This window comes from Marmota monax, unplaced genomic scaffold (assembly GCF_021218885.2).
Source record: "Marmota monax isolate L192 unplaced genomic scaffold, Marmota_monax_Labrador192_F-V1.1 WCK01_AAM20220418_F8-fsc00186, whole genome shotgun sequence".
Lineage (NCBI taxonomy): Eukaryota > Metazoa > Chordata > Mammalia > Rodentia > Sciuridae > Marmota > Marmota monax.
This window is the reverse complement of record NW_026694725.1, coordinates 1,335,154-1,348,795: the sequence shown is the minus strand read 5'-3', so window position 1 is coordinate 1,348,795 and position 13,642 is coordinate 1,335,154. Positions and strand designations below refer to the sequence as shown.

Here is a 13,642-nt window from a genome sequence, read left to right as displayed (position 1 = left end):
GGTTTTGTAAAATTCTGCTGTATACCCATCGGGACCTGGGCTTTTCTTAGTTGGTAGTCTTTTGATGGTTTCTTCTATCTCCTCAATTGATATTGGTCTGTTTAGGTTTTCTATATCCTCCTGACTCAATCTGGGCAGATCATATGACTTAAGAAATTTATCTATGCCTTCACTATCTTCTAATTTATTGGAGTATAAGGATTCAAAATAGTTTTTGATTATCTTCTGTATTTCTGAAGTGTCTGTTGTGATATTGCCTTTTTCATCCCGTATGCTAGTAATTTGAGTTCTCTCTCTTCTTCTCTTCGCTAGCATCGCTAAGGGTCTCTCGATTTTGTTTATTTTTTCAAAGAACCAACTTTTAGTTTTGTCAATTTTTTCAGTTGTTTCTTTTGTTTCGATTTCATTAATTTCAGCTCTGATTTTAATTATTTCTTGCCTTCTACTTCTTTTGCTGTTGTTTTGCTCTTCTTTTTCAAGGATTTTGAGATGAAGTATGAGATCATTTATTTGTTGGTTTTTTCTTTTTTTAAGGAATGAACTCCAAGCAATGAATTTTCCTCTTAAAACTGCTTTCAATGTGTCCCATAGATTCCGATATGTTGTGTCTGTGTTTTCATTTATCTCTAAGAATTTTTTAATTTCCTCCTTGATGTCTTCTATAACCCATTGATCATTCAGTAACCTATTGTTCATTCTCCAAGTGATGTATGCTTTTTCCTTCCTTCTTTTATGGTTGATTTTCAGTTTCATTCCATTATGATCAGATAAGATGCATGGTATTATCTCTACTCCTTTATATTGTCTAAGAGTTTCCCTGTGACATAATATATGATCTATTTTTGAGAAGGATCCATGTGCTGCTGAGAAAAAAGTGTAACTGCTTGATGTTGGGTGGTATACTCTATATATGTCAATTAGGTCTAGGTTATTAATAGTGTTATTGAGTTCTATAGTTTCCTTATTCAACTTTTGTTTGGAAGATCTGTCCAGTGACGAGAGAGGTGTGTTGAAGTCTCCCATGATAATGGTATGGTGGTCTATTAGACTCTTGAACTTGAGAAGAGTTTGTTTGACGAACATAGCTGCACCATTGTTTGGGGCATAAATATTTATGATTGTTATGTCTTGTTGGTGTATGGTTCCCTTAAGCAGTATGTAGTGTCCCTCTTTATCCCTTTTGATTAACTTTGGCTTGAAATCTATTTTATTTGATATGAGTATGGACACTCCTGCTTGTTTCCGAAGTCCATATGAGTGATATGATTTTTCCCAACCTTTCACCTTCAGCCTATGTATATCTTTTCCTATCAAATGCGTCTCCTGTAGGCAGCATATTGTTGGGTCTTGTTTTGTGATCCATTCTACTAGCCTGTGTCTCTTAATTGGTGAGTTTAAGCCATTAACATTTAGGGTTATTATTGAGATATGGGTTGTTCTTCCAGCCATATTTGTTTATTTCTGTTACTAAACATGGTTTGTTTTCCTCTTTGATTATTCCCCCCCCCTTTACTGTCCTACCTCCCACTGTTGGTTTTCATTGTTATTTTCCATTTCCTCTTCCTGTAATGCTTTGGCGAGGATGTTTTGAAGAGATGGTTTTCTAGCTGTGAATTCTTTAAACTTTTGTTTATCGTGGAAGGTTTTAATTTCATCTTCCATCCTGAAGCTTAATTTCCCTGGATACACAATTCTTGGTTGGAACCCATTTTCTTTCAGTGTTTGAAATATGTTATTCCAGGATCTTCTAGCTTTCAGAGTCTGTGTTGAAAGATCAGCTGTTATCCTGATTGGCTTGCCCCTAAATGTAATCTGCTTCCTTTCTCTTGTAGCTTTTAAAATTCTCTCCTTATTCTGTATGTTGGGCATCTTCATTATAATGTGTCTAGGTGTGGATCTCTTATGATTTTGCACATTCGGCGTCCTGTAGGCTTCTAGGATTTGGGATTCTGTCTCATTCTTCAAGTCTGGGAAGTTTTCTCGTATTATTTCATTGAATAGACTGCTCATTCCTTTGGTTTGGAGCTCTGTACCTTCCTGTATCCCAATGACTCTTAAGTTTGGTCTCTTAATGTTATCCCATATTTCTTGGATGTTCTGCTCATGGTTTCTTAACAGTGTTGCTGAGCTGTCTATGTTCTTTTCCAGTTGAAATACTTTGTCTTCATTGTCTGATGTTCTATCTTCTAAGTGTTCTACTCTGCTGGTAGTATTCTCCATTGAGTTTTTAAGTTGGTTTATTGCTTCCTGCATTTCTAGGATTTCTGTTTGTTTGTTTTTTATAACCTCTATCTCCCTGTATAGTTGATCCTTTGCTTCCTGGATTTGTTTGCGTAATTCGTTGTCGAGGTGATCTTTCATTGTCTGATTTTGCTGTTTAATGTCTTCCTTGATACTCCAGATCATCTGAAGCATGTATATCCTGAATTCTTTATCTGACATTCCATCTGCTGCAGCTGTTACCTCTTCTAAAGTTGCGTTGACCTGCATTGCTTGTGGTCCTTTCTTTCCTTGTCTTTTCATACTGCTTGCGTATCTTTCCTGCAGGTGCGGGCGGCGGCTCTGCTCTCTCCTTATTCCAATTGGGGTGTCGTGGCTACCACGCCGGCAGGCCACCGGGCCTGATCCGCGGGTCGGTTGCAGGTTTGCCTACCCTGTAGGCGCGGGCGGCGGCTCTACTCTGCCCCTACTCCAAATGGGGTGACGTGTCTGTCGTAACGGCAGGCCACTGGGCCTGTCCCGCTGGTCGGTCGCAGATCTGCCCACCTTTTGGGCACAGGTGGAGGCTCTGCTCTGCCCCTACTCCAATTGGGGTGTCATGACTACCCCGCCTGCAGGACGCTGGGCCTGTTCCTGGCACAGGCGGCGACTCTGCTCTGCCCCTACTCCAATTAGGGTGGTGTGTGTACCACGCCGGCAGGCTCCTGGGCCTGATCCGCCGGTCTGTTGCAGGTCTGCCTACCTTGGAGGCGCGGGCGTCAGATCTGCCCTGCCCCTCCTACCACGCCTGCGGACCCCTGGGCCTGATCTGCAGGTTGGTCACAGGTCTGCTCACCCTGCGGGCACGGGTGGCGGTTCCGCTCCGCCCCCACTCCAATTGGGGTCACGTGACCACCACACCGGCAGGGCCTGATCTGGGCGTGGGAGAAGGATCTGCTCTGCCCCTACTCAAGTTGGGGTGACGTGTGTACCACACTGGCAGGCCACTGGGCCTGACCCGCCAGGCTGTCACAGGTCTGTTTACCTTGCAAGCGCGAACGGCGGCTCTGCCCTGCCCCTCCTACCACGCCCATGTACCACTGGGTCGCGGGTCTGCCCACCTTGCGGGTGCGGATGGCGGCTCCGCTCCGCCCCCTCTCCAATTGGGGTCACGCGGTCACCACGCTGGCGAGCCGCTGGGCCTGCTCCGGGCGCTGGCGGCGGCCCGTCTCCTCCCCTCTGGCTCAACGACAAATTGAGGAGACTCGGGTGTCTGTGCCTCACCCCCCCTACCAGGAGACCAACTGTTTATGTTGCCGCTGGTATTGATGAAGTTCTCTCCTCCGCCGCTTTCTGATGACATCAGATCTCTGCCATGTTGGTATCCTATGCGAATGGCAGCATTTCGTTCCCCTTGCCGGGCAACCAAAGCAACGGGTGAGTCCTGACCGGCCCTCAGCAGGACCCGGACGGAGAAGCAGCTTCCGCGGGCTCCTAGCCCTGGGCCAGGGAAGTTCCGGGAGCCGGAACTCGGCCGCTCCGTGCTCAGTGTAAGCTCCTATAAGTGTAGGCTCCAAGAAGCAGTCCCCGCGGGGTCAGTTCCGGGAGCCGGAATTCGGCCGCTTAGTGCTTGGTGTATGCTCTGATAGGAGCAGGGTCCAAGAAGCAGCATCCGCAGGCTCCGCAGCCCTGGGCCAGGGCGGTTCCGGGACGGTTCCGGGAGCCGGAACTCGGCCGCCCTGCGCTCGGTGTTCGCTCCGATAAGATCAGGTTCTAAGAAGCACCCAGGCACTGAACCCTAGCAATCTGTCTGCAAGCCGCAGGCGAATTGCAGCCTGAAATTACCTGTTCTATGGCTGAATGAAAACAGGTATGGTGACGTCAGCTTTCCAACATGGTGGCTGCTGGCCTCCTCTGTGGTCTGACCGGTGTGGAGAACCGAGATGGACCACTTCCTTCCCCCGTCTCGAACCCAGAATTCAGCCCTGAGTACGGTGCTTGCACGGCTGGCAGAAACTGCAGCGCTGTATCCCTGCGTCACTATCTCCTCGTTTCCCAGCGAGCGCTGCAGACTCTAGCCGTGGGGCGATTTGCTGAATAAGCAGTGTTACCCTCCATGCGACAAACCTCTCGCGTTTGAGTCCCCGTAGCCGATCCTCGTGCGATGGAAATCCTTCCTCCAGGTTCCGGAGCACCCCACTATTGCTGGAAATTCCTAACAAGATATCCTTTAGCCGTCCTGACTTGTCATACTCCCACACAGTGAAGCAGCACACGGGGGCAATGCACTCCCCTTGCCGCCATCTTCCTTCTAAATGTACTCTTTTATCACTATGATATGGTAATTTTGGTAACATTCTTCATTTTAAAGTCTACTGTTTTTGGTATTAATAAATCTGTATCAACCTTCTTTTTAAAATCTAAAAAAATCATTCATATAATATCAGTAGGGTTCAGCATGATATTTCAACACATGCATAAGACAGTCACTGATCAACTAATTAGGGTTATTAGCATTTCCAACTCCCCAACTCCTTAACATATTATGTTTGGAGACTTTGAGCTCCTTTCTTCCAGATCTTTATAAAATGCTCCCTAGGTTCTTATGAACTGTAGTCATTATACTGATGGGTAACACAGAACTATTTCTTCTCTCTACTTGTATTTTGGTGCTTATTATCCAACCTTCCTTTATCTACCTTCTGCCTCCACCCTTCTCAACTTACAGTCATCACTATTTCACATTCAGATAGACTTTTTTTTTAACATGTGTGAGAGAACATGTGGTATTTATCTTTCTGTGTGGTTTATTTCACTTAGCATGTCCTCCAGTTTCATCCATTTTACGGAAAATGACAGGATTTCATTCTTATTTATGGCTGAATGTTGTGTATATTTACCAAATTTTCTTCATCCATTCATCCATTGATGGGCACCTAGGTTGATTCCATATCTTTGCTGCTATGAATTGTGCTGCAAAAAACGTGGAAGTCTCTTTGGTATTCTGATTTCATTTCCTTTGGCTGTATACCCAGAAGTGGGTTATCTGTTAGATCTATTTTTAGTTTTTTGAGAAACCTCCATAGTGTTCTAACAGCTTTGCTAATTTACATTCCCCAACAGTGTATAAGAGTCCCTTTTTTTCTACATCATTGTTAGCATTTTTATTACTATTATTATCATTGTGATGATAGTCATTCTAACTGGTGTGAGATAAGATATCACATTGCAGTTGTAATTTTCTGAGTTTTCTTATTCTTAGTAATTTACATGCTGCATCTTTCCCCTTTTATTTTCAACCTGTCTATTTTTTAATAGTGCTACATAAATTTGAAATTCATTTCCAGTTACTCTTGTTAGAGGGGATTATATCAAGAATTTTTTTTTAGTTCAAAAAATATTTAGCAATCTGAAATCCCAGAAAACAACTGAATCAATAAATGGGACATTTCTCAAAAGAAGAAATTCAAATGGTCAACAAATACAAAGAAGGAGGAGAAAACATAGATAAAAGAAGCAAAATATATTAAAAGAGAGGGAGAAGAAAGAAGAGAAAGAGTAACAAAAGAAATAAAAACAAAAAACAAAACCCCCTAACCCTCAAAAGGCCAAACAAAGCAAAATAGCAAATAAATAATTAAAAAGAAAAAATGAAAAGAAGAAACAAATGTGTGTGTGTGTGTGTGTGTGTGTGTGTGTGTGTATCCAAGCAGCAAATAAAGCAAGAATTTTTTTTCTCTCTCTTTCTCTCTCAATGAAACATGAAAATAATGTGGAAAAAAAATTATTTCTGCTGAGGTGGTCAAAACTGTCTGTAAGGATGGATATTTACTTCCTATGCTAGACTGCCTTCTTTCCATTTCTTCTTGGGCTGCACACCCCAAGGGCTGGTGATGGTCAAACCCTTCCTCTTTCTGTGTTGCTCATTGAGCTATCAGCTGGAGTAGTCTGGAACTGCAATGGGCTAAATAGCTCTCAGCTTTCCATCTCACCTGCATAAGGAGAGATGGAATGGGATATAATGCAGTTGGAATTTTGTCTGGCAGACTGTATTGATGTACTTACTCCCAGGGTGGGGCTGAAGCAGAATTCTAAATGGGAAATTCTGGTGGCTAGACTTCTAACATTTAGAATCTAAAATTCTAAAATTCTTTAGAATTTTGTCAGATGGTATCTGCTTTGGAGAGATGAGATCAGCACACCCCTAGGGCTAAGCAGATGCTGTTCTCTGTTGGGTGTTTTGAGTCTCAGGGGCCTCCCAATAATTCTACTCATAGGGCTGGTTGACCCACCCTCCACAAGTCCCACATACTCTACCACCCACAAATATGGCCTTCCCAGGCTCATTCCCAAGTGAAATTAGGCATGCCCATTTAGTTTCCCTGACCCTCTTCAGCTGGTCACAGGAGCCACAGACTCAAAGAAAGCAAGCTGCACTTTCCTTTGTGTTTCTGACTTGAATCCCCCAGGATACAGTCTTTATGCCTATTTCGATCACATTCTACCAGGTGTACCTCAGCCATATGGTAGGTGCTAGCTGGAACAGTATGGTAGTATTTACTGTGATCTCCTGGGATACCACAGCAGCAATCTGCAGCATGGCATCTTCTAGGTGGCTCCTGCCTCAGCTCTCTGCTTGCCTGCTGAGAAACATGGAGAACTTTTCAAGCATCAGCTCGTTGTGTAGCCTCTGGTATAGCTCAGATTTATTTTCTGTTCTACAGGTTTTCCTGGGCCAAATTTGTCCACTATATTTCTTTCTATTTGTTTCCTCTCCCCTCTGTGGGAAACTGGTGCTTCTGGGTTGACTCCAGTGTATTCTTTCTTGTCTTCAATTCAAAGCACCTGAATTTCTGGGTCTCTGAGTCTCTGACAGTCCAATTTTGCATTTCTGTTAATTCCTTCTTGTCACCCACCTTGCTGAGAAGCAGTACTACCACTGTTTGAATCCTGAGTCACGGAGAAGCTGCAAGGTATAGCCTTCCTCTAATCGGCCATCTTTGACCCCTCTTTGCATGAAATGTTTTACTATGTATTAGACCTTGGTACAAGATACATTGAAGAGACTCTTAATTCTACAATTCTCCCACAATGAATGTGAAGTTTGTTACTAGCAAGTGGTTAGGTTTTGATGGTTCACTTGGAACAAAAACTACGTTAGGGGAGCTGGGGTTGTGGCTCAGTGATAGAGCACTTGCCTAGCATGGGTGAGGCACTGGGTTTGAGCCTTAGCACCACATAAAAATAAATAAAATAAAGGTATTGTGTCCATTTACAACTAAATTTTTTTTTCCAAAACTACAGTAGGGAGATCTATTTCAGCAATTCTCTTAGTCCCAGGGCAAATATCTTGGTCCTGAGGAATGGTCTTCACTCTTAAGGCCTGGTATTGATGAAATTTCAATAGAAACCTAAGGTGTTGACCTAGCCCCTCCAACTTGGTAGAATTTGGACTCCAGATACTGTCTCTCCCCTGTGGTGTGTGGCAGCTGACATTTCTACTCAGGTCTGTTAGTTGTCCAGGTGTTGTTTTGTCCCTGGATTATTTCAGGCTTCCCTGTATATATAACTAAGAAGTCAAACAGAGATTGGAGGGAAGTTTACATGCAGATTTGGGGCCTCCCGCTTTCAGTCTCCCCCACCTTTTAATTTAATTTTTTCTCCTTCAGTTTCCAGCTTTTCTAGCAGCTGCAAACTCTTTCCTCTGAGTCCTCAGACAAATGCAAGTATAGTTTCCTGCTTAAGTTCCAGCCGCCCAGAGCCATACAGACTTCTCTGAAGGGAAAAGCCATTTAAATATGAATCTTGTGCATTATGATTCCCTCTTTCAAGGATCAAATAGCCTACCATTTGTTCCTGATTTTGGTCATCTTCCAACGCCTTTAAATAATTGTTTTAAATATTTTGTTAATAGTTTATAATTTTTATCTGAAGGAGAGTAAGTCTAATACAAGCTACTGTGTCCCTACTAGAATCGGAACTCTATCCAAAGGGTTTTAAGCAGGAGAGTGACATGACCGGACCTATCTTAAGAATGTCATTCTAGCAGGTGTAAGTGACCTACAATAGGGGACAAGAATGGAGGTACGAAGACAAAATAAGACTACTACCAGAGTCCAGTGGGAAGATGATGATTGCTTAGACTAGACGATAGCAAATACTGGTAATGACAAGCAGTGGATAAGTTTAAGATGCAATTTTTGGCAAGAATTGGTGATGACTGAGTGGGGAGGGGTGAGAAAAATAGAGGAGTGAAGGATGACTTCTGTGTTTCCAGTTTGAGCAACTATGTCATGACATTATCTTCCAAGATAAGGAAGGCTGGAAAGGGATGATATATGGAGTGAAAATTAAGTTTAACTTTGGAAATAAGTCTTGGGATGATAATAAGATAAACAACCATCCAGTAAACAACTGAATGTGTAAGTCTGAAGTTCAGGGGAGAGGTCTAATTTAATAGGTCAGACTGCTATAATTTGAGCAAAATATACTTAAATAAAGGGAAGAAATGCTGTCTGGGGGACTGAGAACTGATAAAAGCTAGTTAGAGTTGGATGTTGACTTTTAGAACTCCGTGTGGAATTGCTGAATAGGAAATGAAGGGTCAGCCATGCAAGTCTAATTGTAATTGGGATGTTCTGGGGAGATCAACTGTGTCTGCTTTCTTTCCTGGATATAGGGTTACAGGGAAGAGAAGACTCAAGGAGAATGCTGTGGAAGGTGTTTGCCTACAGCTTGCACCATTCAGCTAAGAGGAGGACAGATCATGACGCTGAAGGTAGGAGCAAACTGGATTCAGAGGCCCTGTCATGTCACCATCTGGTCCCCTCTCATCACCATCTGGGGCTCTTTTCTATTTGGGGCTCTTTTCTTTAAGAAAGAGGGACTCATTGGGGTTTAATATTGGCTTCTTTTTCTACTTATTTCTCATTCTATAAAAAAAAAAGATAGATGACCTGTAGGAGGCACAGAATTTTCTCTTTTATTTAACTATCTTGCTGCTCTGCTTGGCAAGAGTACAGTTGGTGTATAGCCTCATGATTTGAAATTGATGGATCTTTAAGATTTTTATTTTTTTAGGATTTTTTATTGGTTCTTCTTTTTAGTTATACATGACAATAGAATCCATTTTGACATAATTATATAAGCATGGAATACATCTTATTCTAATTCAAACTCCAGTACCTCTCCATTGCTTTCCCTCTCCCCAGCCCCTGCTCCCTTCTGTCTGAGTTGGTGGATCTGTAAGATTTTCTATAGCCTGGAGAGTCTGTGAGATCAGGCAGTCAATCAGGTTAATCAACCCTGATCTATGAAAGCTAGAATTAGCTGGTGGGGCTGAGGGGTTGATGCCCATGGCTCATCTCTTGTTCCTTTATCAGTTAGACAGCTTACTCTTGCTCTGTCTCCATTCTTGAACCACTTGCATGGTCAGAATAGAATCCTCCACTTTATGCATCCCTGTTTATAGAAAACAAGTTGTAAAACCAAACTATTTCTATTCTGTATCCAGACTGTGGGAATTTTACGTCCATTGTTCTATCCTTCTTCCATAGTTCTCCAAATTGCTTCAGCAACCCCAAGTGAAGACCATGGTTTGGAGTGACTTTTTAACCCAAAACACTGACTTTGAATTTGTTTTGCCCTCTCCTCTGCTTTTCTTTCAGCGTGACGAGACACTCCAGGATGGCTGTGATAGTCACTTCTGCAAGGTCAACGAGAGAGGAGAGTACATCTGGGAGAAGAGGGTCACGGGCTGCCCACCCTTTGATGAACACAAGTGTCTGGCTGAGGGAGTAAGTAATTGCAGCTCAGACCCTGCTTTTGTCTTGACTATCTCAATCTTTGACTCTAAGAATAGTGTTCTCTTGAACAGCATGCAGCCCAGTTCTTATTCCCATCATCCAAGGCAGACCTCTGACCTAGTTTAAGAATTGATGAAATTATAGGATTAAAGCTTGATGGAGAGGAAAAGTTCTCTGCAGTATAGATTATTTTTTTTAAGTCTGTCACTTGAGGAAAGCTGAATCTGTGATCCTTGAATAGGAAGGTGAGAGATCAAACCAATTTTGTTTCCTTGGGAATGATCTTCCTGAAGACTCAGTTGGAAGAAAATTCAAAATAATCAAAATAGTTCCTTTTTGGTCAGGTAGGGTGGCTATGGGCTCACATTGCGATGGGAAAGCACAGTTTACATCTGGGGACATAAGCTCAGGGATGTGAGTTCAGAGCTAGGAACTGATCTGGAGTGACTGGAAAATTGTCCACTATGAACTATTTGTGTCTAATCTATGACTTTGCTGTTTTCTTAGGGGAAAATTATAAAAATTCCAGGCACCTGCTGTGACACATGTGAGTACATTACTGGAAGTTTGTCCTTTGGAACCCATTATACCAAGTCCAGTCACTGTTCTTTGCAGCAAGCTTTATTCCAGAAAGATATTTCTTGGTTACCAGCCAATCATTGTGTACAACTCTGCAGGGAACAACCTCATCTCCCTGAGTGTTAGTGGACTGCCCCTTGTTCAAGTCTCTTTTCAAATACCCTGGAGTAATCTCTTCTCACCTTTCCTCCAAACTCCTTTCTGTCTCTAGCCACTTAGGTGCCTTTGCTACTGGACCTAACCACGAGAGAATATCTTCTCTCTCCAACAAGCTCCCTGAAGACAGGCACTCTTAATCCATGATCTTGACAGAGCAGATAGTTTATACACACTTTATTCATTGCATGTGATGCTATCTTGGAGAGAAAGGGAAGCCACTGGATGACTAATGATAGTCCATTGCATGTTGCAGGGGCTGTAGACAACATAGCATCTGCTCTCAAAGATTTATGAGGCTGGTCTAGGTCTATTACCCCCTTTTCTTCACTCATGCTTCCTGTTGACCTTGCAGTAAAGTAGGAGCAAACTGAATTTAGGGGCCCTGTCATGTCACACTCTCTGACTCTAATCACTCATAGAGCATAGCAGCAGTTTTGGAGATACACATCAGACAGTTTAATTCCCACACATTCTTGTGTTCATGAAAACAAGTAGCTTAGAATTACTTGTCTGGACTAATTTCTTTTATTTTTATTTTTAGTTTTGTTTTGAATTCATAGACCCTGCTTACTTTCAGGCAGAGATAAGCAGAGTGAAAAACGTGAATACCTTCAGTATTCAATCATTCCTTCCTTTCTTGATGGCTTACTCTGATAGCCCCTGTAATTGCTGTAACCAATTTTCAGAGTATAAGACACTCTGAAAGCATTTCTTTCTACAATTTCCTTCCGAATGGTTTAAGAAGTGAAGTCAGGAAATAATCAGAGGAGATGAATTCTCTACACTGCACATGGAATTTGGTTAGGAGGAATTCTCTATACTGCACATGGAATTTGGTTATCTACAAAACCAGTAACAAGGGGCTCTTGTTGGTTGATGTGTTCAGGAGGCTGAACAAACCATGTTCAGGGATTTATATCCATAAAAAATTTACATGTTTACCCAGATATGTTTTCCTTATTCATCCTCTTCATGTTATTGGCAGCCTTAGCCTTTAGAATGAAATTATTGGGAAGTTGGGAAGTAGGCTAACATGTAGTTAGGGTTGACTTAGATTTGGAGCCGTCCCGGAATGGAAACCTCCCATTGTCCCAATGGTAATAATGAGCTGGCATTAACTCTTAGAATCCTTAGTGGGCCACGCAGAGTTTCAGTTTGAATACCACTAAACCTTGCATGTAAGAGAACCCACGGGGGCAACCTGAAGATAGCAGTACCCCAAAAGAGGACTCTATGAAGGCTCCTTGGGATTTTCTTAGCTGCCACAGAGTCAGTGAGTCCCTTAAGTGGCCTGACATTTGCCTTTCCTCTGACCCAAAGGCAGGGATGGATTTAATATCAAACCATTAATTAATATCATTTTATTTATTGGCTACTTAATTGTCCATTAACATGTGAATGTAATTATAGCCTGAGAGTACTGCTCTAGCCATTATGTTTTTTAAAGTCTACAATTATATTAAAGTGAGTCTCATCCATCTATACCACCAAATTACAGTATATCTAGGCTCCTTCTGCAATTAAATTTTACAATTAAATGAATTAAATCCAGCAATAACTGTATTTCTGAATTTAAAGGGTCAGGAACAGCAGAAGTATATCAGGATAACTTAATTCTTCTCCTTGCAGCTGGATTTGGTTATCTGTTGACTGTGAAATGGGCCTATTTCCAGCTCATTGAGGGTACTGGGGCTGAAGAATGTTCAAAACCCCAACCAGCCCCCAAGCTCTATCTCTCACCTATTTTACAGGTGAGGAGCCTGATTGCAAAGAGATCACTGCCAGGGTGCAGTATGTCAAAGTGGGAGACTGTAAGTCCCAAGAGGAAGTGGACATTCATTACTGCCAGGTAAGGCTCTCTGACTTTAGAGAGGCCTGGGTGGTGAGGGCTGAGTCTCCTTGTTTGAACCAGGACTAGGACATGTCTCTTCAGTTACATACTAGAAGGATCTGGAAGAATCTCAAGGAGAGGGGAAAGGAACTTTAAGTGTTTTTTAAGTAAATGTTTTATTAAATAACTAGGAACTTTTGACCACAGAAGAAACGCCCAATAAATTCTTTAAAGAGAATGAAGAGCTATTTTAAATGGAAGATTTGGGCTACATTTCCTAAAGAACATTCAAAGGTGCATAAACATTGAAGCTAGAGGGATTTGGGTGTGCACATAGGATAGAGGAAACATCAGACTTCCCTGAGATCTACTTTTAAAAATTGCCTAGCTGTCCTGGGTGTGCCTGGGTGAGGCATGACCTGCCTTGCTTGGAGGAATAAGGGGAGGACATAGGCTGTCCCTATCCCAGACTTCTCCAGCCACCTAATGTCCTGCCTCTCTGCTCCATTTCAGGGCAAATGTGCCAGCAAGGCTGTGTACTCCATCGACACAGAGGATGTACAGGACCAGTGTTCTTGCTGCTCACCCACACAGACGGAGCCCATGCATGTGCCCCTGCTCTGCACCAATGGCTCTGTTGTGTACCATGACATCCTAAATGCCAGGCAGTGCAGGTGTTCCCCCCGGAAGTGCAGCAAGTGAGGCTTGCTACAACTGCCATGGATGCCTGCTGCTGCCCTCCTTGGCCCGACCAGCCAAAGTGCTGCCCGGTCGTCTGTACTACTGCTCTGGTTCCCACAATAAAAGTCAAGCTCTCATCTTGCACAGGCTGGTGGTGCACTGTTTGCAATCCCGAGATAGCAACTGTAGGTTAGAACTGAGTTCTGAGACTCGTTCTGAGGGAGAAAGCAGAGGCCCCAAGTTCAAACACTGCAGACCCAGTGTCCATGGGAGGGACTGCCAACCTCTGGGAATGAGTGGTGTCTCTACCTCCATGGTCTGGGGAGGGCACACTGTGGGGCAGGCCACTTTTGAAACTTAACCCAGTGGCCTGAAGTGGAACGGATTT

At 43.0% G+C, this 13,642-nt stretch overlaps 1 protein-coding gene across 2 annotated transcripts in view; it reads left to right on the top strand.

Moving 5' to 3' along the window:
- Vwf (von Willebrand factor) overlaps positions 1-13,398 on the top strand; it is a 161,098-nt gene extending 147,700 nt beyond the window's left edge. For both annotated transcript variants that reach the window (XM_046424111.2, XM_046424112.2), the window contains 5 exons: positions 8,879-8,977; positions 9,867-9,995; positions 10,512-10,551; positions 12,494-12,591; positions 13,087-13,398. In XM_046424111.2, coding sequence (XP_046280067.1) covers positions 8,879-8,977; positions 9,867-9,995; positions 10,512-10,551; positions 12,494-12,591; positions 13,087-13,275 — 555 coding nt within the window. In that variant the 3' untranslated portion in view covers positions 13,276-13,398. The remainder of the gene's footprint in view (positions 1-8,878; positions 8,978-9,866; positions 9,996-10,511; positions 10,552-12,493; positions 12,592-13,086) is intronic.
- The last annotated feature ends 244 nt before the right edge of the window (positions 13,399-13,642 follow it).